The sequence below is a fragment of the Equus quagga genome, chromosome 1 (assembly GCF_021613505.1).
Source record: "Equus quagga isolate Etosha38 chromosome 1, UCLA_HA_Equagga_1.0, whole genome shotgun sequence".
Lineage (NCBI taxonomy): Eukaryota > Metazoa > Chordata > Mammalia > Perissodactyla > Equidae > Equus > Equus quagga.
In genome coordinates, this window is record NC_060267.1 from 166,408,141 (window position 1) to 166,434,435 (window position 26,295).

Sequence of the window (26,295 nt, forward strand, 5' to 3'; positions counted from 1 at the left end):
TGATGAGAGTATATACATCCCCAAGTGTATAAATACCTTAATTCCCTCATCCCTAGGGTGAGATAACTCTGTCCTGTTTGCTATATACCAGCTTCCAGAATTTCCCCAGTAGAATTAAGTCCTTGTTGCCCACAGTCGTAGCTGGCTTGACAACACACCCTTATAGGCTGCCTTCCTCTTCCTGTCTCTCTTTTTTACTCCATTATGGTGTTTCATTCACCTCTTTTGACTTCCTATCTCACAGTCGGCTTCCTGGGAAACCCAAATGAAGATACTCTGCACCATATGCCAAACCCCTTCCTGAATCCAGAGGCTTGGTATGTAATGTTCCCATCTACTTGGAAAGTGTTTCCTCTCTCTTCTCACCTGATGCACATTCACACTCCCTCCAAGTTTCAGTGTGAATGTCACTTCCTTTCGGAAGGCTTCTTTGACCCCCTCTCCACCTGACACCATTCTCTCAGTGTTTGCTCTCTTAGTCTGTACTTTTCCCTAACAATGGTTGCAATTTAATTAATTGCTTGTGTAATTATTTGTTTGCCATCTTTATCCCTAACTAGACTGTGAGCTGCTGGAAGGCAGGGACAATGGTTTGGCTTCCCACTATATTGCTGGCACCTGGCACAATGCCTAGCACAAGGACTTACTGGATGTTGAAAAGATGAGCCTTGTGAAAGATGTAAGTTTGATGGTCATTGACAAAGACAAAATTATCAAAGCTTTAGATGAAAAAGATTTTTTATTCACGTGACTCTTAATGGATCTACATTTATTTCTTGGGATGGAATACAACTTTTATTCATGAGAGCGATGACCACCATATAAGGGAGAATCTTAGAGTAGCTCATTTTTATCTATTAAAGATGCCATTTTAATCACCTTTTTATTTTATTTATACATTACAGAATTCCATCTCAAATCCACCATTCCTTCATTCATTCATTTATTTTTTTTGTAAGGAAGATTGGCCCTGAGCTAAAATCTGTTACCAATCTTCCTCTTCTGCTTGAGGAAGGTTGTCAGTGAGCTAACCATTCTCCTCTATTTTGTATGTGGGACGGCACCGCAGCATGGCTTGCTGAGCGGTGTGTAGGTCTGTGCCCGGGATCCAAACCTACAAACCCCGGGCCACCAAAGCAGAGCGTGCAAACCCAACCACTATGCCACCAGGCTAGCCCCTATTCATTTATTTATTCAATGCCCACTTATAGGGCACTACACCTGGCAAGACCCTAGAACTATCTGCTATCAACTCTTTTCAAAAGTCACGAGAGAGATTATATTTATGGAGAATATTTCAGCTCCTCTCTCTGCCTCCCCTCAGCTGTACTTCCACATTAAGCTTTTGGCTTTCACTCAAGGAACAAGCAATGATCCTATGAACTCAATCACTATATTTTCTGGAAAAGAGTAACTGAGGAGATCACCTGTGTTGTCACTCAGCACTCATATGGGAGAATTTCTTTTAGCAGTAAGTGGTTTGAGGCAGGGTACAAACAAACAAACAAGCATGCTTCCCGCCTCTCTGCCAGGCACCCTCTCTTACTAATCCCTAAACAGGACCCTTACCTCTGCAGAGGGTGGATCCAGGTCTTGCAGGGCTTGAGGCTTATATGATTTGGAATCCTTCTTTGAGAAAAAAGCACAAAACTACACATAAAAATGTGACACAGAGTCTTGGAGGGAGTCCACACGAGGGAGGGGCTCTGAAGTTTAAGCTTCACTGGTTTCACAGTAAATGAGCATCTGACCTTGATTCAGTGAAACCGGTCTCCTCAGCTCTTTACTCCGCCATGGTGGTTCTAGGCCTTGTTTACGTTGCTTTCTTACTTGAAAGCTCTCCCTCCTCCTTCTTCAATGCCTGGACCATATTTTTTCAAAGTTTGGTCCCACAAATGCTTTCTTTGACTCTATCAGCAGAAAATCTCTCCCTCCCCTGAAGGCCCACAACCGTCTGTATAGAGCCCAGGATATGTTGTCTCACTACAGCTTACAGAACGTCATGAATTGCTCTATTGAGGTGCATATGGCATGCCTTCTCCAATTACCTTGTCCATTTCTTGAGGACAAGGATTATTTCTTCATTTAGATCTCTCCTCAGCATCTATGAAAGTTCTGGATACCGCAGGAAGGGGAGGGAAAAAGGAAAGGTGTTACAGAAGCAAAATGATGGGGTTTAGAGTGAGGCTGACCTGGTTCGAGTTCTAACTCTGCCACTCTTTAGTGTGGGGCCTCCGGCAAGTCGCTTGACCTCTGAGTCTTGGCTTTTCACTGACAAATGGATATAATAATGATGTTTATTTCACATGATTGTTGTGAGGATGAAGTAAAAGCATTTATTCATTCACCAGATATCTATTTAGTCCTCTCTTGGGCTATTTTTGTCACCACAGGCTTGGAGCACACGTGAATGAGCAATACCCCGTGTGTGGGGGTTCTCACAGTTGAGTTGGGAGATGGGAATTTATAATGTGTCAGGATAAGGCTGTAACAGACACACAAGCAGAGAAGAGGAAGCACTCAACAAATACTTGTTAAATAAATGACTGACAGAATGAAGTCAGAAGAGAAAATGGTTAATTTTGCAAAATAAGGAACACTACACATATTTGCAGCATCATCCCTATGCAAATCTAACGTTAAAGATAACGGATGTGACAGTGCATGGGCAGTCATAAAATGCTACATGTTAAAATAAAGAAAATCAATAGGAGAAAGAAAGCGAGGATTGTATAAAAGGAGAGAGGGAAAAAAGGGAGGAAGAAAGGCACTAAGAAGGCAAGGAGGGAGGAAGGGACATCTGTCGACCCACCTGGCCAAGCGTGCACTCCATGCCACCCAGGAAGTCGGCCTCCTTCAGCCCGTTGTGGTTGCTGCTGATGTCGTGGACCTCGAACCGCAGGCGCTGCACCTCTTCAAAGTAAAAGTCCACAGTAAACAGTTTTGAATACACTGGGTTTATGCAGGTGCGAATCACCTCCGTTCTGTCAACCTGCAAGGAGAGAGAAAGAGAAAACCCATCAGGGATTAGGGCCTCTTATTATAATCCTTCAGGAGAATTAATCTTATGGTGCTTCCCCTCCTTCCAAACTATAAACACCCGCCACCAAGTCACCAGGGCAAGCAGTTTGAAAGTCTTCAAGGAAGCACCTTCAGAGAATAAGCCGTGTGTCAAACAGGAAAATCTTCTTAGAATAATCCGAAGCTTTGTATTCAAAGATTTAGAGCATGTTGGATTGTTAGTAATAGGGCAACACGACGGATTGTTAGTGGCTGCCTGGAGCCTTAGGATGAGAAGGAGTCTGAGGGCACATCTGGGCTCAGGAGGAAAGATATCTGTCATCGATTCCTCATGTCTGAAGGGCACAGCAATGGCAAATGACTGTGTAGGTGCCCCATTTTAGCCAATCCTAAAGTTTCATAAATCCTGATTCCCGGCATAATGAAGTGGAAAGGCCATGAGAATGGATATGAAGATAACAGCCTTTGGTCTCAAGGATGCCTTTTATTGGGTTTATAATGCTTCCTTGGTCATTTCAACTCCCCAGGCCTCAGTTTCCTCATCAACAAAATGAGGATTAGAGCATTAGTTGGTGAAAAAATCCCTTCCTTCTCTAATATTCCAAGAGCTATGATTCCCCTTGCCTTCTGTGATGATAACTCTCATTTGCCCCCCTCTCCCAGACTCATATCTGCCGCTTTCTGCCCTACTCTGTGTCCCTGGTGGCTGACCTCTCTGGATTGAATTTCCTGGGCTCCCTTGCCCTCTGGGTTCTGGTTGGAATCAGCCAAAGGGAGGACTTGGCAGGACATCAGAGAGTGGGAGAACAGAGAGGGGCAGGCTGAGGCCCTGATATACGAATATATCTGGGAAGCCTTAAAGGACCAAGTTAGAGATAACCTAAAATCCCACAGTATCTCTCAACTGGAGAGAACCATCACTCATATCTTCAAATCAACTGGAGCCTGCACATACTGTTGACTTTAAAATAGAAACATGGTTTATTGGATACTTCCCAAGTGTCATTCATTAGCACCAACTGTGAAAAACATTACCCCACTTTCTTTAGAGTACAGGCAAAGTCTCTCAACAAAATGAAGAGAAGACAATCTGTGACCATATCATACATATACATGTTATCCAGCAAAGAATATTCAATACTTGCTGCAGCCTCCCCTGACATTCTTGAGTTCAGTGCTTTGTCCCTGGTTCTGTGCCTTCCTATGCAGGGCCCTGTGTGAGAGAGGGTTATCCTACAAGGATCACCACCTGCTGTTCTTGGTGGGATGGACAATCCAGGTTGCAAGGAGAAGGAGAATATGGTTCTGTCATGCCGCTGCCCAATAGGCAGAAAACCAAGTCCCAACCTACTGTTGATTAGCATTTTACAACAAGCTATTGTTCAGACCAATGGTTATCTGACTATTCTAGCTTCCCACGAAGACTCAGCTTCTATATGAGCTGAATTTTACATTCTTACAAAGTGTTCCTTCTGGGGTCAGGATTGAATAGCTATTGACTGATCGTATGAGTGCAAGGATTTACTGTATTGGCATAATTTCTTTTCAATTATTAAGTGATTATGGTTTTGAATAATAAAAATCAGAGGTCATATACTGATAGTGTGCAAATTCAAGCTGACTTGAAGGTGTTTTATTTGTCCCTTTTAAAAGTAATTTTCCCTTAATTTGCCAACGTAAAAGAAGGGCTATTTTTTGCTGCCACCTCTTTGGTAAAACAATCAAAATACCTTGCAACCTAGGGATACGTTCCTACATGGCAACAATTGGGGACTGCCCCATTCAGGTGAGGCACTCATTCTCCATCTTACAAGCTCTTCTCCCTCAATGATTTTCCCTGCCTGACCCCTAAAGACATTTTTGCAACATCTGGTCCAAATTCATAGAATAATGATCCATATGATAAGAGATTTAATTATATTCATGTGGTTTCTTTTGATAGAGAATTTTGAAATAACCCCCAAGATATAACTTATAAGTGGATTTGACATCCTCAAGACACAGAAAAGGAGTCTTCTTTCCTTGTGGATGGAAGAATAGAGTCGTGGCTGGTTTAGATGATAAGAGATGGGAGGAGATGGAAACTCTAGCCTTTGTTCCTCTGTTTTAACCATCCCAAGTGGCACAAATTGCTGATTGGGCACCAATCCCTCTGCTTTTCCTGTCACTTCTTGCTTTTCAAATGGTAATCCCACATACATATAAATTTGATGTTGGTATCAAGCCACCCCTCAGACAGACTATCCAAGGTGAGCTGCCAGCATGCAACACCGAATGACTTGGTTTTGCGAGGGAAAAGACTGGTTGGAAAGAAAGAAAGTAACAAGCATTTGCATTACCAAGATAGATAATCTCAGGGCCAGTACGAATCCTGAGTATAGGTGCTCAGGAAAACAGAAGAATGATGATAGGGGATGTGCTCAGGATACCAAATGTGTATTTGGAAGATGTTTCAAAATATTCTGCATTCCCAGTCATTATGGGACGTGCATTATCTTTTCTGGAGACTGAAACCAGGTTTAACCTGAGCAACAGAGACCAGGACGGCCCTTGTTTCTCATTGAGAGACATCAAGGTCAAGGCATATGTTTCCAAAAGACCACGCACTGACTGTTGCTGCCAGCTGCATCAGAATCTGTTGAGCCCCTTTCTTTAAAACTTGGATTCCTGTTCCTACCCCCAGGGATTCTGATTTAGTAAATATGGGATGGGGGACCCAGAAATCTGTATTTTTAAAAGTCTGCCAGGCAATTCTGATGTGGGAATATCCAAGTAAGGAAATTCAGGAGATGTAGGGTCTATCCCTCGCTCTTGTGTGAAATCTTTTCTGTCAAGGTTTATTTTATCTTGCTGGCTCTCTGTTACCAAGTCTGCAAAAATGTGAACACTTACATCCTCTCCTCCCTAATCATGAAGACTGATATAACAGTGCTGCTTTATGGTTTGCAGAACACACATCAATTTATTTCATTTGATTCTTATGGCAATCATGTGATGCACCTCTATACTATTCTTTTTTTTGGTGAGGAAGATTGGACCTGAGCTAACATCCATGCCAATCCTCCTCTATTTTGTATATGGGACGCTGCCACAGCATGGTTTGATGAGCAGTGTTTTGGTCCACGCCCAGGATCTGAACCTGCAAAGCTGGGGCTGCCAAAGCAGAGCATGCCAACTTAACCACTATGTCACTGGGCTGGCCCCTCTACTATTTTATATATGAGAAAAATCAAGGTCAAATGTCAGCACAAGGTACTGGACAATATAATGGGCACATGAACTCATGCCTTTTGACCTCAAAGTCTGGACCATTTTTTGAATTCATGTTTATTCTTGAGCATCCCTAAAAAGAAAAGAAAACTGCAGCTAGGTTATGGTATGATGGTGATAGAATCAACCATTGAATATTGCTTTTGATGAGATGTTCTTTCACAAATTTCATCTAAAACATTTTGAAGCATAACACTAAAGTTTATAACAGTTAATGCTTATGGAAGGCCTGCTTTGTCTCAGGCTCTCACTTAAAAAAATGCGTTATTGAGGTATGATTTACATATAATAAATCACATCTATTTAAAGTGTATATTTCAGAAGGGTTTTTTTTCCAAGTAATTTTATTGAGGTCATAATGGTTTATAACATTGTGCAATTTCGAGTATACATTATTATTTATCAATTTCTGACTACACTCTATCTTACACACCCCTAGTAGTCTAATTTTTTTTTAAAGATTGGCACCTGAGTTAACAACTGTTGCCAATATTCTTCTTTTTTTTTTCTTCTCTCCAAAGCCCCCCAGTACATAGTTGTATATTCTGGTTGTGAGTGTCTTTAGTTGTGCTATGTGGGACACCGTCCCAGCATGGTCCAATGAGCCATGCCACGTCCACACCCAGGATCCGAATGGGCAAAACCCCAGGTCACCAAGCAGAGCACTCAAACTTGACCACTCGGCCATGGGCCCAGCCCCCCAGTAGTCTAATCTTTACCCACCATCATATATGTGCCCCTTTATCCCTTCCCCCCCCCAAGAGTTTTGACGTATGTATATTCTACTGAACCATCATCACAATCGAGATAGTGAACGTATCCATTACCCAGAAAAGCTTCCTCATGACTCTTTGCAATGCCTTCCTCTCACCCCACCCCCGACCCTTTCCATTCCCAAGCAACTACTGATCTACTTTCTGTCATGGTAGATCCGTTTGTATCCTCTACAATAATATAGAAATTGTATGCAGTATGTAGTTTTTTTGGTCTTTATTCTTTCATTTAGCATAAGTATTTTGAGATTTATTCATTGTTGTTTGTGCATCAATGGTTCATCTTTTTTATTTCTGAGTAATATTCCATTGACGGACATTTGAGTGGTTTCCAGTTTGGCTATTACACATAAAACTGCCGTGAATATTTATATACAAGCATTTGTCTGGACATATATTTCTTCTCTTAGGTAAATACCTAGGAGTGAAATAGGTGTATGTTTAACTTTTTAAATTCTAATACATGTGTAGTGGGATCTCATTGTGGTTTCAATTTGCATTTCCCTAATAACTAAGGATGTCGAGCATCTTTTCATAAGCTTCTTTGGCATCTGTATATCTTCTTTGGTGAAGGGTGCATTCAAATCTTTTGACAGGCACTCTCTTTTCATCCGACGACAACACTATGAGGTAGGCACTATTATTAGCCCCTTACCGGGAGGCAGACAGACCCCATAACTTTCCCAACTTCACATGGCTTTCAAGAGGTAAGATTCTTCACCTCTATGCTATATAGTCACGCAAATTTGAAGATTGTCCACTGAAACTGTTGCTCAAATTAATGCACGAGCCAGACAACAAACATAAAATGTAGAACTCATGGGGAAAGTCAATGAATGAGGCTGTGGCTGTGTCTCTGGAGATCTGGTTTGTCCAGTGGGCACACTGGAGACACAATGGGGGCCCACAAAGATTGGATTGTTTGGGGGACAAGGTCAGTGTGTCATCAACAAATGGTTCAAGAGTAAGTGCAGGATGACTGTCTGCTCCTTGGGCTTCCAAAGGCTGGAACTGCCACAGGCAAAGGAGGTGAGGTTATTGGGAGGTGAACACTAAACAATGTGATGCTATTAGTGGGGAGAAGGTAAAGGCAGGAGCCAAAACTGATGCCAGTCACTGAATGGTCTAAGGTTTCCTGGAGAAGTACAGGCTTTATCCCAAGGGTAACAGGGCTGGTGAAGAATGACATGGGCCCGAGAGAGAGACATGAGGGCACCCAGGGCGGGCTTATAATTAGATATTCCTTCAAACTGATATTCCTTAAATATTTCCTCAATATTTAGTTAGTGAGGGTGGGGAGAAACTAATTTTCTCTGAATAAAGAATGGAGAACTTTATGTTCAAAAATAAAGGATTTATTACAGATAATTTTTCAAACCATGTAACTTCCAAGGGGACATATTAAACCAAATAAAATTTATATAATAAGATAAATCACTAAGCCACCAGAAATTGCATTATTGAATTTCAAGATTTCAGTTGCTTATGGCTGCTGATTTGAAGTGACTGGCCCCAGGGCTGGTGGCTTGCCCCATAGCTGCAACAAACAAGTTGTGGGTTTCAATATCACTCAACAGAGAGAGAGAGGTTGGTGCTGGTGAGATATGGCTTTTATTTTCAATTTAAGTGGATTCTCTACTTTGATAGGACTAAACTCTTTAACATTTTGCTGGTTATTTAAGGAATCACATGTGGAAATTTGAGTTTCCTTGTGTCATTTTTGTGATATGTCTACATCATTTCTGGCGGTCTGGCTGATGTGACACATGGACTGGGGAGTTCCTGCTCACCAGTTCCTAAGACTGAAAATATGCCTGATTGTCAATCTTTGCTTCTCCTTAACTTATTATAAAATCCTGGGCTGAAGCTGACTTTGCACCTTGACACATTCATCTAGCTTACTGGTTCTTAATGAGGGAAATACCCACTTTCCCAGGGGGCATGTGGAAATGTGTAGGGGCATTTGGGTTTGTCACAATGATGGGGTGACATCACAGGATGCTAACTATCCTCCAATATGGAGGCTAGTCCTGATAAACACAGAACTGTATACGCCTCAAAATTCCCTATTAGTCCAACCCACCTTCAACCCCAACTAAACAAATAGAGAAACTTCTCCAAGGGCTCGCTGGTTCTCAGAACAATCCACATGAGTGGACTTATTAGCCAAGACAGGAATAAAGAGTGGGATCCCCCAGAGAGAAAGCCCAGAAGACACCCCCTATTTGAAGCGATCATAAAGTTTTGTGATGGCAATAACACACTTCACAGAAGCCACCTCCTTAGGAATTCATTTTAACCACTGCCTAGTAAATTATTCAATTCCTTCTTGAAATGGATGACAAGTAGGGTGGTGACCAATGGTAATGGTACCTTTTCTGCTCAGACAAAGGAAGGAGTGGAGAAAAAATGATGCACCTTTATTGTACAATTTCTTACTTTCCTAGAGAAGGCACTTTACAAGTTATCTTCAGTCCTTACCTTCATCGACTTTAAAACATACTTTGATTTCACAATTTCACATATTTAAAACTCAGATGCATGTTATAATTGATGATACGCCACTGTTTAATTGGAAGTATTTTTTTCTTAAGTGGTGATACATAGAATAGTGCTTCATTTTACCACTGATTTATCATTTTACCAACGATTCTGTTAAATATATCATCCTTCTTTTGCAGATGATAAAATAAAACTGCATCAGAAAAGCAGTGGCAAAAGCAAGGCTCAACCCGGTCTGTCCAACTGCAAAATATATGCTCTTCCTACTACACCATTAGTTCTGGGTTGAATTATGTCCCTCAGAGCTCATATGTTGAGGTTCTAATCCCCAGTACTTCAGAATGTGACCTCATTTGGAAATGGAGTTGTTATGGAAGTTAGAAGTTAGGATGAGGTCCTACTAGAGTAGGGTGGACCCCTGACCTCATATGACTGATGTCTCATAAAAAGGGGAGCTTTGGACACAGACACACAGAGATGCCCTTTGGACATGAAGGAAGAGATTGGAACGTTGTGCTTACAACCCACGGAACACCAAAGACTTCCAGCAAACCACCAGAAGCCAGGAGAGAGCATGGAACAGATTCTCCCTAGTACTGTCAGAAGGAATAAACCTGGCAACACCTTGATCCTGGACTTCCAGCCTCTAGAACTGTGATACAATAAATTTCTGTTGTCTAAGGCCCCCAGTCTGAGGCCCTTTCTTACAGCAGTCCTAGTACACTAACATACCATTCCGCCTCTCTCAAGAAACATCCAACCTGGTACCTCTCCAAGATTTAACTCTGAAAAGACACTGCTCACACACCACATGGTAAAATCTTCAAATGCTCTAGATTAACTGAATAAGTGATCCAGGATTACAAAAGTCTCACTCTCTCCCTCTTGCTATTGATCCATTGAACCCTCCCTTTATCTCCTCGCTATGGTCTTAAACTGGCTCTCAAGTAACAGGGCCTCTTGTGCCAGCTGGGTTCTATTTATGGTGCCCTGGGGATGGTCCTGCTGGAGAGCCTAAAGCTAGATAGTCCTTTCACCACTAAACATATCCCCAGGCGTATGCTGTTCAAAGTAGATGGTAGAGTCACACCACTTGCCCAAGAGTGTGGCTTAGAAGTAAATGAAATGAGTATCATCTGTAGGCACCTTCAGAGAGGTCTCAAGTACCACAACGATGGGTCCTGGGTCTTCCTCTTCTTTTGTTGCCCTCCACAGCCCCTCTAGGCTGCTGTCTCCATCCACACAGAGCCTGGGCCAATCCTGATTGGATCAGCATATTGGCAGAGGTCTCAAATGTATCTTCCTGTATCAAACACCTCTGTGTCCTCCATAGCTGTCCCTCTTCCCCAGCGTGAGTGCTTAGCTTGTGTGGCTTAGTTTCCTGATTTCAGTTCTGTCTCATTGCCTTGAGCCCCAGCCCACTTAGCTTGGGGGGTTCTGTCACTGTACCAGCACTGTACAATAAAATTTTCCATGATGATGGAAATATTTTATATTTGCACTGTCCAAAATGGTAGCCATCTGTCACATGTGGCTATTGAACACTTGAAATGTGGATAGTGGGACTGAGAAGTTAAATTTTAAGTTTTGTTTAAATGTAATTATCTTAAATTTAAATAGCCACATATGTCTAGTGGTTACCATATTGGACATTCTGTGGTAGCCTGTGTCAGCTATATCACCCTGGAGATTAATGAACTACTGATTTAATAGGTCTGGAGATCCCCATGTGATTCCAGTAGACAGCAGCAGCGTGAACACTTTGCTGCACATTGAAATCATCTGGGGATCTCTAGACCAGTAAAATTAGGCTCTGTGTGGGGTAGACCCTAGATAGCAGTAATTTCAATATCTACTCAAGTGCTATAAACTGAATGTTTGTGTCCCCTCAAAATTCACATGTTGAAACCTAAGCCCCAACGTGATGGCATTTGGAGGTGGGGGCATCTGAGAGGTGATCAGGTCATGAGAGTGGAGTCCTTATGAATAGGATTAGTGCCCTTATAGAAGAGACTCCAGAGAGCCCTCTTGCCCCTCTGCCATGTGAGGACACAGTGAGAAGACACTTGTCCATGAACTAGGAACAGGCTCTCACTAGACGCCAAACCCCTACAGGCCCCTCCTAGTAGTCCTGCCTGTAAGGCTCCGGCTCTCCTTGGGTTCCAGTAACACTGCCATTTCTGCCTGCCCATGAAGCTCAGAGGTGGCTTCCCACTATTGCCAGCCCCAGAGCATCTCAGCATCCCTTGCTGACTCCTTTAACTTCGCCCACACGTCTCTAAGTGTGTCATCAACATTTCTTTTTCTGCTGGAACCCTGACTGTTTCAGCAATGCTCTTAAAAATGGCCCAAGATAATGCAAAACCTGGAAGAGCCTTCTGAATCCCAAGGGTAGGAGAAATTGTGTCTTATCAGGAGGATCATGATGAATGGATTATATAGTCTTTTAAGAGTTTGAAAACTGGAAATCTATATATGATATATGTGGTAACTTCCTCTTAGCCACAACATCCTATTCCCCAACATGTTCAGTAATGGATCATAAGGAACATTTACTGAGCACTTAGTATGCACCAGGCATTGATCTAACCACTTCACATACATTATCCCAACAACCACGTTAGTGTCACTATCATTATTTTACACATGAGGAAACTTAGGGTCAAAGAGGTTAACTTGCCCCAAGTCACCCAGCTATTAAGTGATGGAGCCACTTGGGCTTTCCCTGAAAGCTCTCTCCTGGGACACGGCATCTCTCTTGAAAAGGACAAATTCATTCAGGTACCCTCTGACCACAGTGGTTTCAAGTAGGGCCCTTCCTAACACTCAATACTCCAAATGCTCTTTGAGAGGAATACAATCTTTAACACCCTCAGCTGGATAACAGACCCTGCGCAGGCTTCCCAGCGTGACTCTTGAGTGTCTGGCACACCTTTTCCTTTCTTCAAACTTTCTCTTCCCCCTCCTTTTATATTTTGCTCTTCAAGTTTCTCCACTTGGCTAGAGCCCCTTTAGAATGGCTCAGGAGAAATCTGGATGCTCGAAGCTGAGAGGACATAAAAGATTCTATAACATAAATGGTGTTTTGGAATCCTAAATCAGCTGCCTTCTACCCCCCACTCCAGCTGTAAGCTGGCACATAAATATCAAGCAATCAGAAACTGTCTCACAAAATTCATGCCTGCTGCTAAGAGCAGCCAGAGCCTGCCAGGCTGGGGAGTGGGAAGGTGTTGGATTGCAGGTCACTCCAAGTTGCAGCTACTGTCAGATCCTCCTCATACGGGAGCTTGGAGGCTAATCCCACACAAGTGTAAAGCAATTTGCACTTCACTCAGATGTTGGTTATTAACAGGATGTTCCTACCAGCTCGTCGCTCTGTCACAGCTGTGGAGTCCTCTGGAAAGGTCATCCAAGACTGGAGAGCCTTAGTTTTCTTACCAATTGATGTTTGAAATAGTGAAAAGAAACTCATCTGCAGGATGCCGCATACTCGTCCCAAGCTGGACACGCTCGCCAGCCAGCAGACTGTGAAGGTGGACTTGCCGAGGCCTGCCTCAAGCCTCCTCACAACAGGTGTCCACGTGCAGGGGTGAAGCGATGGGGGGCGGTCCCATAGCTTGGAGTCCACCCCCTAGGTTCCAACTTCCCTCCCCTGACTCCTTTAGAATAACCAATGTCCATTCTGTTTATAAGTCAATTCCCAATTGCCCAAATTGTGAATTCATTATACAATCCAACTGGACCTTCTCCAAATGCCATTGGGCAGGGAGGAACACACCAGCTTTCTGCCCACCGCTCTTTCCCACAGCGCTCCTTCATCAGTCAGGGGCCACTCGCCTCTCCTTGACACTTTCCTCTTCCCATGAATTGTGTTGTGAGAGCAATAATCTCAGATCTTAGATTCTATTGTTCATCAAGTCTGGGAATGACAGCATGTTTCATCCTCTCAGATCAGAGTGATTGGTGAGAACGCCGTGTTGCAAAGCTATCTGAGGCTCTACGCCGTGTTGCAAAGCTATCTGAGGCTCTCTCTGTGTTTAGTGGGAAGATTGATTGCTCAGCAATGTCTGCCCTGGGTGTAGGAGAGGGTGGGAGGGCTTGATGTGTTACATGTATATCATTCCTCTTCTACTGCAGAGGAAACCGAGGCCCAGAGATACTAAAATAACATCCTCAAATTCCTGAAGCTACAAACTGGCAGTTGAGATGTGGATCCAGCTGGGTTCTCTGACTCCTGGTGCAATGCTCCCTCTCACCACATCAGCCTTCTTATTCCGACTGCCTACACAGTGACATGACTTACAGGATCCAGGGCCCAGCGTCTCAGCATCAATGTTTAACACAAGCATACACATATGCACGTTCAGCCTTTTTGTGTGTGTGGTTTTGTCAATGAGGGCTAATCCCCGGCAACGTCTGAAACAGAATTCTAAAAAGCAAATCCCTTGAAGAGGGCAGCACTGTGGAACCAGGCTACACCAGGAAACGGGCTCTTCGGAAATGGGCAACCCATGAGCTCCCTGCACAAATGCCAGTCAGGGAGGACCTCGGACCAAGCCAGCCTGGGAACGTCAGCTAACCGAACAGCGCATGGTCAGACGTGACTGCGTGTCCCCCGAATGGGATGCTAAAGCAGCATTGCTGAAGCATGCTCTACAAGACGCAAGCTCTACAAGCAGCTCCTGGAAATAAAGTGTTCTGCAGTCAAATGAGTTTGGCAGCTCCGCCTGCTATACCCTTTTCTTAGAAAGCTGCCGTGCAGAATACGCCTTAAAGGCTCTGGAGGAATTCTACAGCAAATAAATGTGTTAACTTTGCTACCATTTTCCAAACTTATTTAACCCTCCTCTTCCCTCTCACAAAATACATATATTAAAATCCAACAAGATACATTTTAAGGAGTTTGCATTAAAGTGTTAAGAAAAGAGACACTTTTATTTTCTCTAAGAGCAAAGTCAAACACAAGTGGGACAGGTTGCCTTACATACTCCACACTGGGCACAGTGCCAAAAAACAAAGTTTGTTCAGTACTTATCTGTTAAATTACTGAACAAATAAGCCTCTGAATGCGTTCAACATTTTGCACAATTTCCGTGGGCCCTGCCTCTATTCTCCCCCGATGTCTCTCTTGACCAATTTCTCTCTCCTACCTCCTCATTAAAATGTTGAGCTTCTGTCTGAAGCCAACTTAAGTTACCACAAATTCTTATCACCATGAAACTCTAGCTCAGAAGTTAGGAGAGAGAACTGGGTTTCTTCTCAGCCTGGGGTGGACTCCATTATGTGCTACCGGCCCCGGCCTTCTCTCTACAGTCAATTTAGACCAAACAGCTGTGTTCAGCCATATGCCACAGGCCTTGCCCAGTGACAAGTCTGGGCTGATGCCCATCTGACAGTCACTAGCTACATACCTGGATTCTCTTTCATCTGTGACCTGACAACCACCACCCACTCCCTTTGCCTCATTTCATATATACCACTTTTTGTTTTACTAGTTCCTGAAAGACTTACTCTGGAAGCCAAGGAATTTACAACATTTTACTACATTTGTTAATTTAAAAGTTGAAGCTGCTTACACAGGGGCTGAGAGAAAGCCTGGTGAGAGGGACACCCAGAGCTTAGGAATCACATTCTCTTTGTTGCATCCTGATTGTCTGGGCCTTGAGTCTACCCTTTGGTAGTCTGACTGCTAGAATGTTCTAGACCATTACAGATGGAAGATCCCTTTCCACCCCAGAAGATTCAAGCTACTCCACATACCACAAAGCTCTCCAAATATATATATATTTTTCCTCCGATTCCTGTTTCTTTCCTTGTAAATATCAGAGAGAGAGAGAAAGTTTCTGATAAATAAAAAGAATTGGTATTAGAAAATTAATCTCAATGTATTTTCAATTCACTGTCAACCACTCCAGTAGACTGATTCTTTATGTCAATTACCCTACGACTGTCAAAAGATAATGTCTTTATTAGAAGAGGTAAAAATCCTTTTCTTTCTTTTTCTCCTTCTCATTATTAAACTTCTACTTCCTCTGTTTTTAAATACACATGGACATACAGTACACAATGCTTCTTTTATCAAGCATAGGTCCCTTTTAGAGGCATCTTCCACTGATGCTGTGGCATTGCTCTTACTCATTTCTCATTAATTCTGTTGGTACCGAAGTGCTCACATTGCTGGGTCCTTCACCAGGTGCAAGCACTATTAGTGAGCGGGGCCAAATCTCTAGGTGGTAAAATTTCCCATCACACCGTTATCACCATCAGCATCACTAAAATGGTCATCGGTGATCAACATTTACGGCACACCGCCATTTTACAAGCATGGGGTTGGGCACCCTCATAATTATAAAGAAGCAGCAAATCCACAACGGCTGGAGTGCTTTGACAGCTTACCATGGGCTCTGTGCTAAGTCCCTGATGCTCGTTCTCTCTTGGAAGCCACACAACAGCCCTTCTATGCTCACCCCTTGCTCAATAGGTGAGAGGGTTCAGGAAGCATAATCCAAAATCCTGCTTTCTTGTAACAACATCAATGATTTCAGGGGGCCGGCCCTGTGGCGCAGGGGTTAAGTTCACAGGTTCCACTTTGGCAGCCCGGGTTTCACTGGTTTGGATCCCACGTGTGAATCTATGCACCACTTGTCAACCCATGCTGTGGCAGGCATCCCACATATAAAGTAGAGGAAGATGGGCACGGAAGTTAGCTCAGGGCCAGTCTTCCTCAGCAAAAAGAGGAGGATTGGCAGCAGATGTTAGCTCAGGGCTAATCTTCCTCAAAAAAAAAATTATTTCAGTGCCTAACCTTGACCCTTTGGAGGACTGTGTTTTTCTTCTAACAGCAACCCGAACCTTCTATTCTTATGTCTTATTTATTCAGCTAAAGTGAATTCCTCACAAATGCTTCTAATTAGCAATTTGTATTCATTTCCATGCAATCTCTCATTCATTCAAGGAAGATTTACTGAGTGCCTGTGATTTTTCCAGCACTGAGCTAGGCCCTACGGGTTCAGCATTAGACTAGATATATCATCAACCATCCAAAAACATAGAGTCCAATTCATAAGATAGATGTCCTACTCAAGGTCCTCTTTATTCTGCGGAAAGCCTGGAGTGCACGGGAAGGACATTCTGTGTAGTGGTGGCTATTGGCCACACTCTGTGGTGCCCTGCAGTGGAGGCAATCTTGCCCCAGCCCAGAGAAAGACAGACAGAAAACAAGTTCTCATAAGGGACATCTTTAGATGTACAAGAGGTGTGACAAATACAAGTGGCTCTTCATCATAGTGGACCAGCAGTTCTGCAAGCCCATTATACACATTTTATCTGACCTAGCAGGTGTTTCCGGAGCTTGGCTGAGTGTTTTTTGTATTTGTAGAGCAAGATATCAAGCTTTCAGGAATTAACAGGCCGAGGCCAAAATGAAGCAAATTTTGGCCCCATAAAGAGAAGATCTTTTTTCCAATCAGAAAAACCTAAAGAAGGAAGAAAACACCACTCAGCAGGGATGAAGAAGAGGACATTCAAGAAACAGATGGGGGAGGAAGGAGGAACGGACTAATTCTTAAGGTTTCTCCCAACTCTGGAATTCTGGTTCTATGCCTGAATCCAAATACGGATTTTTTTTTTTTTTACTGGCTTCGATAGCCAGAGAATGGATGGTTTTTAATTACCTAGAGATAAGTTTAGTAGTTATAGATTGTCTGTAATTCATTTCCAGCTCCCAGAAATTTTGCTTGATCCAAGGTGAGGTCTGTTTTTCTTGGTTCAGGACATACGCACAAACCTAAATGTGTGTATCAATCATGTATGTATTAATCATGACTTTTTCTTTTCAATATTTTTTATGCTTTGACAGCTTGGGGCCTTCTTGACCCTGGAGGGCACCCTGGAGGTGGCCTTCATATGCAAATCAACCAATCCAGAGCCCATAGCCCCACCTCCCTTATCCAGGGAATCCATGATTCTCCTGTCCTATCACCCCAGGGCCAGGTATCAGACAACTAGGGACAGCCCCCATTCTCTAGAGCTCACTGAATATTCAAACTAGCCAATCCTAAACCTGCTTACCCTGCCTCGCCCATTCTTTCCTATGAAAACCACTGTAAAGGCTCTTGCCCATGTTACCCCTCGCTCCCTCTGCCTCCTGACTGACCCCAGGGCTTCCCCATGTGGCCCTGTGTGGCATGCCGTGTCTCCTGTTTCTAGGGAAATATGAGTACAAACTTCTTCCTTTATGACGGTCATTTCTGTGTTTGCATGTCTTACCATACCTGGTTAAAATAAATCTCAGGTACCCTTAAAACAATGTAACTATAGGAAGGAAGACAGTTTGATAGAGAAGGAACAAGTAAAATGGAAATTCAGGGACTATTTTGTGGATTTAAATAGTTCTGCCTTGACCTCTAAGGTCAGCAAAGAAACTGACATTTATTGAGTATTTACTACATGCTACTGTACTTACATTATATAACTTAAGTCTTAGAACACACCAGCATTGCAAGGTAGATACAATCAATATCTTCATTTTAAAGGTGAGGAAACCGACACTCGAGAAAGGTAAGTAACTTGCCCAGGGTCACACATTCAGCTCCTGGCTGTGCTGAATGTGAAGCCAGGCTTTCGGTTCCAGGTTTCAATTTTTCTTTTAGTCATACCTCGGTTAACCTCTTTCTATACCAAACATGAATGTCAAAGCAGCCTGTCCTGATTCTGCTTCAAGGCAGCAAACACAGTCAGAATGGGAAAGGATTCTGCTCATCTCCCACAGAGCCAGTTGGATTCTTGAGACAACAGCATATGCTAGACCTGATGGATGAAAAAACCAATAACCAAGCAACATGGGTTCAGGAGAAAGCATCTAAGGCACTGAAACTCGGTCTGTCCACTGTGGCTTCAGATGGAGCTGGCCTGTGGCTGACAGAGTCAAGTGTTTCCTGGTCCTGATCTCAGGAATGAACTCCTCATCTATTCAGAGCTAAACACCATAGCTCAGCTCTACAGATTGGTACAATCCAAGGCTTCATTCTTGGACATTTTTTATTTTCTCTCTACTCTGGGTCCCTGGGTCATCTCATCCAATCTCACTGTTTTAAATAAAATCGACAAACTAATGACTTCCAAACTGATGTCTGAAGCCCACATGTCGTGCCTGAACATCAAACATATGCATCCAACTGCGCCATCCCCATCCCCACCTCAATGCAGGGGCACAGAGGTTCTGCCCGAGGGGAGAGCCAGCCTTAAAGAGGAGAGCTGTGCCTGAGGTGGCTGATTTTACTTGGAACGAAGCCTGGAGAAGTTCTGTCTAAATGCCTCGATGTCGAAAACCATGGAGATCTTGGTGAAGAGCAAGTAGCTGTGGACACACCCCAGTCTGCACCCATTCTGGAACAGTCAGAGCAGGACATGGGGCAGGGAGCAGGACACAGGGCAGGCTCGAAAGCAGCTCCCAAACCACACAAGATCCGTCAGCAAAACAGACAGGTCTTAGTAGCTCATGGGGATTAAGCACAAATTCAGAAGAACGCTAGCTGAATATTAAGTTACTCTGACCCAGGGATGACTCCTAGGAAGCCAGGCTTTAAAAGTAAAATCAGGGGCTGGCCCTGTGGCCGAGTGGTTGAGTTTGCACATTCTGCTTTGGCAGCCCAGGGTTTCACCGGTTCAAATCCTGGGAGTGGACCTATCACCACTCATCAAGCCATGCTGAGGTGGTGTCCCATGTGCCACAACTAGAAGGACCCAGAACAAAAAATATACAACTATGTACCAGGGGGCTTTGGGGATAAGAAGGAAAAATAAAATTTTTTTAAAAAAAAATTTTTAAATACAAAAATAAAATAAAATCACACCCATCCCTGATCTGGGAGACATGCACATCCCCAAGGCTGATCCCTCTCAGGACAGACTGGAGACAGAACCTCAGAGCTACTGCCCGTTGCCAAATAGGAGGCAAAATTGAAACTCCTTGAACTCTAAAAATCGTCTCCAAGTCCACCCCTTCCTGCCCCATCTCCCCAGCCCAATACCCCAAGTCTATGGTACAGTGTGAACATTTACCTGGACACGGGGGGTTAAGCACACACTCGACTGCCCACTCTGTTCCTCCACTTAACATTTCACAGCCCCTCAAACTTCACACGTCAAAACAGAGCTCCTGAAAACCACTCCTGATTCTTTGAAGAAAAACTTTTTTAAAAAATTCCAAATTAATGAGGAGAAATGGATAGCAACTTTTATCATATGAGCAAAAATAAGGAAAATGAACAAAAAGAAATAAGTAGGTAAAATAAATAATAAACATAAAATAAGATGGAAGGAACAAAATAAAATATGATCGTCATTAAATAAGTGTAAATAGACTGAATTTCCCCATGAAAATACAAAGACTGTCATTGGTTTAAAAAAATGAACCTAGTTGAATGCAGTTTATAAGCAGCACAGTTAGAGAATAACAAAGATTAGGCATAGAGGGATGAATTCAGTACAATATAAACTAAAGAAAGCAAGATTGGTGGTATTAATAACAAACAAGATGGAATTTAAGTTTAAAGTAATTAAAGGGGGAAAAACAGAGGTGCCATATACTTGTAAGTTGCACAGTTTGAAAAAAATATGTGCCATAAACCTGAATGCACATCCACATAAAGATCATCTACATAAATGAAACAAAACCTAGGCAAGAGAATGCTATAAAAATACAATTACTATAGGAGATTTCAATACACCTATCTCAGAATGGACAGATTTATTAGAGAAACAATAAATAAGGCCATAGAAGGATTGGCTAGTGCAAAAAAATAAGTGTGTATAGACACACACACGTATATGTGTATATGTCAATAGACATATACATACATACACATACACATATCCTCACTGAATAGGGGGAACCTGTTTTTCTTTATGGAACATTTATGTAAATTGCCTTTATAATTAGCCACCAAGTCAATCTTAATAAAGTTTAAACAGCAGAAATTTTATAGGACACAGTCTCTAAAGAAAATCCAATGAAAATAGAAATGAAGAATTAAAAAGTGGACAAAAATCTTATTTACTTTGAAATTTGAAAACAAAATTCATAGCTAATCCCTGTGTTAAAGGAAAAATAAAAAGAATTTTCAAACAATCTAGAAAGCAACTAAAGAAGCACTTCTCATCATAACCTATAGGACTCAGTGAAAATTCTCCTCTTTGGAAAAAGCGTAGCCTTAAACGATTCTACTACTAAAGAAATAAAGAATAAAAATATAGGAAGCTGGTATTCATCCCAAGAAACTAGAAGAATAATAAAATAAATCAGAGGAAACTAGAAGGAGGAATTAATAAAGATAAGACTTGATATCAACAAAATAGAAGACAAAGAAATACAAATATTAGAAAGGATACGTAAATTTAGAAGGTGGCTCTTTGGAAGGTAATAAACAGACCCATACTTAGCAGTCTGATTACAGATAAAAGAGAAAGAACAATAACAGACGCAGGAAAGACTAAAAGAACGTTCCATGCAAATTATTTTGCAAGGGGAAATGATCTTTTAGTAAAATATAAATTACTCAAACCTATCTAAGAAAAAGTGGAAAATTTGAATAGACCAACAACTGTAGACAAGCTTGCAAAGGTTATTAGAGAGTTATCCTTGAAAAGGGCACTAGGACCAGATGGGTTCACAGCTGAGATTTATCTAACCTTTATAGAATGGATAATTATGATGTTACTTCAACTGTTCCAGGCCGTAGAAAAAGCTAGACAGCTCCCCAATTAATTTCGTGGAATAAGCGTAAATTTCATACCAAAATCCGATAAAGAATAGTAAAAGCATAGAAAAGTATATCTCAACCTCATTTAGGAGTATAAATACAAAAATTCTAAATAAAACATTGGCAAATGAATCCAGCAGCATATCCAAAAATACACTATGACCAAAGAGAGCTTATTCCAGTGATGCAAATAGCGTTAAATATTCAGGAAACTTATCAATATAATTAATTATATCAATACATTAAAGGAAGGAAACCATGAGATCATATATATAGAAACTGAAAACAATACTGAGCAAAATAGGAATGGCTGGAAACTACTTACATAACAAGAAGCAAATCAAATCTAGAGTCAATAAAAGAATAAACCATTTCAATTAAAATTAGTAATTAGACAACAATGCTGATTATTATTATTTACTACTATCTGAAAGTTTATTTGAAACAATATAATAAGAAAATTAAATAACTGGCTGACACATTGAAAATTATAGCTAAAATGACCTCTTTTTTGCTAATTACACAACCAGGGGCCCTCTAGAACCAGTTCAACAGACTCCATCTCTTATCAACAGAGTGATTAAAAATTGTCTTTCAGAAAATCTGGAAAGTAATGTAGCCAGGGCATGTGTAAAAGAAGAAATCATGGCCAGAAATGACCTCGGAAGTGAAGATCCTTCTCCCCAAGGAACCCAAGGACCGGGACGGGACAAGAACTTGGCGAAAGTCAGACTCTTATCAGAAGTCAGAGGTCCCTCATTCAGGAAGATGTGGTGTTAAAATTCCTTCTCCACCTCATCAAAAATGTTTAGAATCCTGTCATAAATGTTTAAAACCTTACCATAAATGCTCGAATCCCACCAATGAAAATATGTCCCACCAGCATTTCCACATGACAGCCTGTTCTCTCTAACCTCTTAAATTTTGCCCCAAATCCTGAATCGGGGAGACAGATCTGAGGGCACATGCCCCAGTCTCCCTGAAGATTGAGCTCACAGAATAAAAGCTGATTTCTCTCCCCAAAGATTGATGCCATAATTAATTGGCTCGTTTATGCACGTCGGGCAGAGAACCCCAATTTTGTGCAGCAACAATTACCTGATTGTATATCTACAAAGAACCAAGACACTCTAATAAAATTTACCACTATTAACAAGAGAATTTGATAAGGTACCTAAAAATAAAATATGAGAATTAAATACAGAAATTTTAAAAAGCTATTGGCTTTTCTCTGTTTCAACAGCAAGTACCCAGAAATAGAAAGAGGGATGATAGTCCATTTACAACAGTAATAGAAGATTTTTTTTAAATCTTGCAATTAAATTTATTTTTAAATAATACTTTTTTATTTAGAATTGTAGATTCATATGCAATTGTCAGAAATAATACAAAGAGATCCTTTGTATCCTTTACTCAGTTTCCCCCAATGGTAACATCTCATAAAACTATAGTACAATATCATAACCAGAATATTGATATTGATAAGGAACATTTCTGTCACCACAGGGATCTCTCGTGTTGTCCTGTTATAGCCACATCCACTTCCCTCACACCCTCACCACTTTCTTAACTGCTGGCATCCACTAATCTGTTTTCCATTTCTACCATTTTATTATTTAAATGGACTCGTATAGTGTGTCAGCTTTTGGAATTGGCTTTTTTGGAATTAGCATAATTCTCTAGAGATTGATCCAAGTCGTTGGGTGTATCAGTAGATTGTTCCCCTATATTACTGAGTAGAATTCCATGACATGGATGTACACAGTTTGTTTAACCATTCACCGATTAAAGAACATTTGAGTTGTTTCTACTTTTTGGCTATTACAGATAAAGCTGTTATAAACATTTATGTGTAGGTTTTTGTGTGAACATAAATCTTGATTTCTCTGGGACAAATGCCCAGGAGTGCAATTGCTGGGTCGTATGACAGTTGAATGTTAACTTCTGAAGAAACTGAAAAACTCTTTTCCAGAGTGGCAGTACCATTTTACATTCCATTAGCAATGTCTGAGTGATCCAGTTTCTCCAAATCCCCCACAGTATTTGTTGTTGTCATTATTTTTTATTTTAGCCATTCTGATAGGTATGTAATGATATCTCATGATTTTAATTTGCATTTCCCTAATAGCCAGTGACGCAGAACATCTTTTCAAATGCTTATTTGCCATCTGTATGTCCTCTTTGCGAAATGTCTCTCCATGTCTTTTACCCATTTTCTAATTTGTTTGTTTTTTACTGTTGAGTTTTGAGATTTTTAAATATATTCAAGATACTAGTGGTTTGTTGGATACGTAGTTTGCAAATATTTTCTCAGTCTGTAGCTCATCCGTTCATTCTCTTAAAAGGGTCTTTTATACAGTAAAGTTTTTAATTTTGAGGAAGTCCAATTCATCAATTTTTCCTTTTATGGATTATGCTTTTGGTGTCAAGTCTAAAAGTTCTTTGCCTAACTCTAGATCCCCAAAATTTTCTTTTTTTTTTTTTTAAAGATTGGAACCTGTGCTAACATCCGTTGCCAATCTTTTTTTAATTTTTCTTCTCCTCAAAGCCCCCAGTACATAGTTGTATATTCTAGTTGTAGGTCTTTCTGGCTGTGCTATGTGGGTTGCTGCCTTGACATGACCTGGTGAGCAGTGCCACGTCTGCGCCAAGGATCCAAACCAGTGAAACCCTGGGCTGCAGAAGTGGAGCGTGTGAACTTAACCACTTGGCCACGGGACTGATGCCCCCCAAAATTTTCTCCAAATATTTTTCTAAAAGTTTTACAGTTTTGTGTTTTACATTTAAATCTGTGATTCATTTTGAGTTAATTTTTTTTAATAAAGTGTGAGGTTTAAGTCAAAGTTCATTTTTTTGTCTATGGACATCCAATTGTTCCAGTACCATTTGTTGAACTGTTTTTGTATCTTTGTCAAAAATCAAGTGGGCGTATTTCCAGGTTCTCTGCTCTCTTCCATTGGTCTATGTGTCTACCCCTCTGCCAAGGCCACACAGTCTTGATTTCTGTAGCTATATGATAAGTTTTGAAACTGGGTAGACTGATTCCTCCCACATTAGTCTTCTTTTTTCAAAATTGCTTTCTCTATTCTAGTTCTTTCGCCATTTAGAACAATCTTGTTTACAGCTACAAAAAAAATCTTGCTGGTATTTTAATAGGAATTGTGTTAAGCCTGTTTCTCAATTTGGGAGAATTATATCTTTATTACATGGAATCTTCCAATCCATGAACATGGCATGTGTCTCCATTTATTTAGATCTTTGCTTTCTTTCATTTGCATGTGTAGTTTTCAGCATATGAGTCCTGTAAACGTTTTGTTAGATTTACACTCAAGTATTTCAGAGTTTTTTTGTAGCAACTGTAAATGGTATTGAATTTTAAATTTTGTTTTCTACCAAAATTGTCTGTAAACAGACAATTCACAGAATGAAAATCTAAATAGCCAACATATTTTAGAACGCTCAAATTGACTAGTATTCAAGAAGATGCAAATTGAAATAACAATAAGATGTCATTTCATTCCCGTGAGACTGGATTAAAATTCAAGAGGGATAATACCTACTCTACTTGAATATGGCATCAAAATGTCTCTCATACATTGTTGGTGAGAATGTGAATATTATGGCATTTGGGGAAAGCTATTTAGCAACACCTATTTAAAAATTTTTTTAAATGTGAATATGCACTTCAATCTGGCAATTATATACCTGAGAATGTATCCCTTAGAAATAACACCACTGGCATGTGAGGAAAATATGAACAAAGATATGATACGAACTGTAGCACAGTTTTAGTGTCTGCCAGATAAACTGGAAACACCATGAAAGCCCATCCACAAGCGCGTGGCTGAACAAACTGTGGTTCATCCAAACCATGGGATATTATGTGGCCATTTGAAGGACTGAATTAGGATTCTATCAATTGATTTGGAGAGATTTTCACAAGGTGCTTTTTATTTAAAAAAGCGAGATTCAAGAAACAACGTATAATGTGTCTGGGTCATATAAATAAATGACCAGTGTCCATAAAAGTGTGTATATCACTATCCGTATAGATTACATGAACAAAGAGAAAAACCTAAAAGGTAATATTCTAAGTTGTTTACATTACAGTAAGAATATGCATTGAAAGTGAGAGAAAGATGAAGGTGGAACCAAGCAAAAGAGTACAAGAAAAGGAGAGATTGCTCTTAAAAAGGTGATGAGAGGATCACACTTATGTATTTATATAAAAACATAGGTATATTTGTGTGAGTATGGCACATTTGAAAAAAGTTTAAAAATTGAAAACCACCTAAATCACCCACAAAATATAGACATAATATCTTTTAATAAGTCTAAAACAGCTAACTTTTCTTCCCCCGCTGGAATGGATTCTGATTCTTTGTATGAGGGTGAGTTGGATTAGTTGATTTATGTTAAGGGACTGTGTTATGTTAAAAATATGTAACTCTGAACCTAAGAATAGCTTCCGGTAGTAAAAGAGTATCGCTGAATTTCTGTAAGTTAGTTGTTCCTGTGACACGCAGCTATGGGCCATGGCTCCAAACTGGGTACACCAGGGCACCACAGTGAACTCATGGGCACACTGGGTATTTTCAAGAGAGATACTGGGATCTCTGGTATCTGCTCGATATCTTGCAAACCACCAGCTCAAAGGAGTTTACATTTTCAACACTAGATCACTCTACTACTATGTCTTTCAAAGTCATCATATCTTTGTAAAACTAGATTTTGGCAGTTGCTAAAAAGTGGAACAGGAAATGAGAGTGGTGCAGTTCAACATGATTTCAAGGTTTGAAAAGTTGTGCAGTGCCCAGCAGGCACACGCCTTCCATTATCCAGTAACTATGATCATTAAAGAGTGAAATTTAAAAGATTTGTTCCCTCAATTTATTTGCATTACTCTTTCGAATGACTTGCTCAGTTGACTTACTTAATAACTACTTAATAAATGGAATCGGTAGGTA

The 26,295-nt window shown here is 41.0% G+C and overlaps 1 protein-coding gene across 1 annotated transcript in view; it reads right to left on the bottom strand.

Annotated features, from left to right (window-relative positions):
- The window catches only part of CPNE4 (copine 4), a 323,198-nt gene that overhangs the window by 154,472 nt on the left and 142,431 nt on the right, over positions 1–26,295 (bottom strand). Inside the window, exon 2 of the mRNA XM_046682225.1 lies at positions 2,813–2,992. Within this exon, the coding sequence (XP_046538181.1) occupies positions 2,813–2,992 (180 nt within the window). The remainder of the gene's footprint in view (positions 1–2,812; positions 2,993–26,295) is intronic.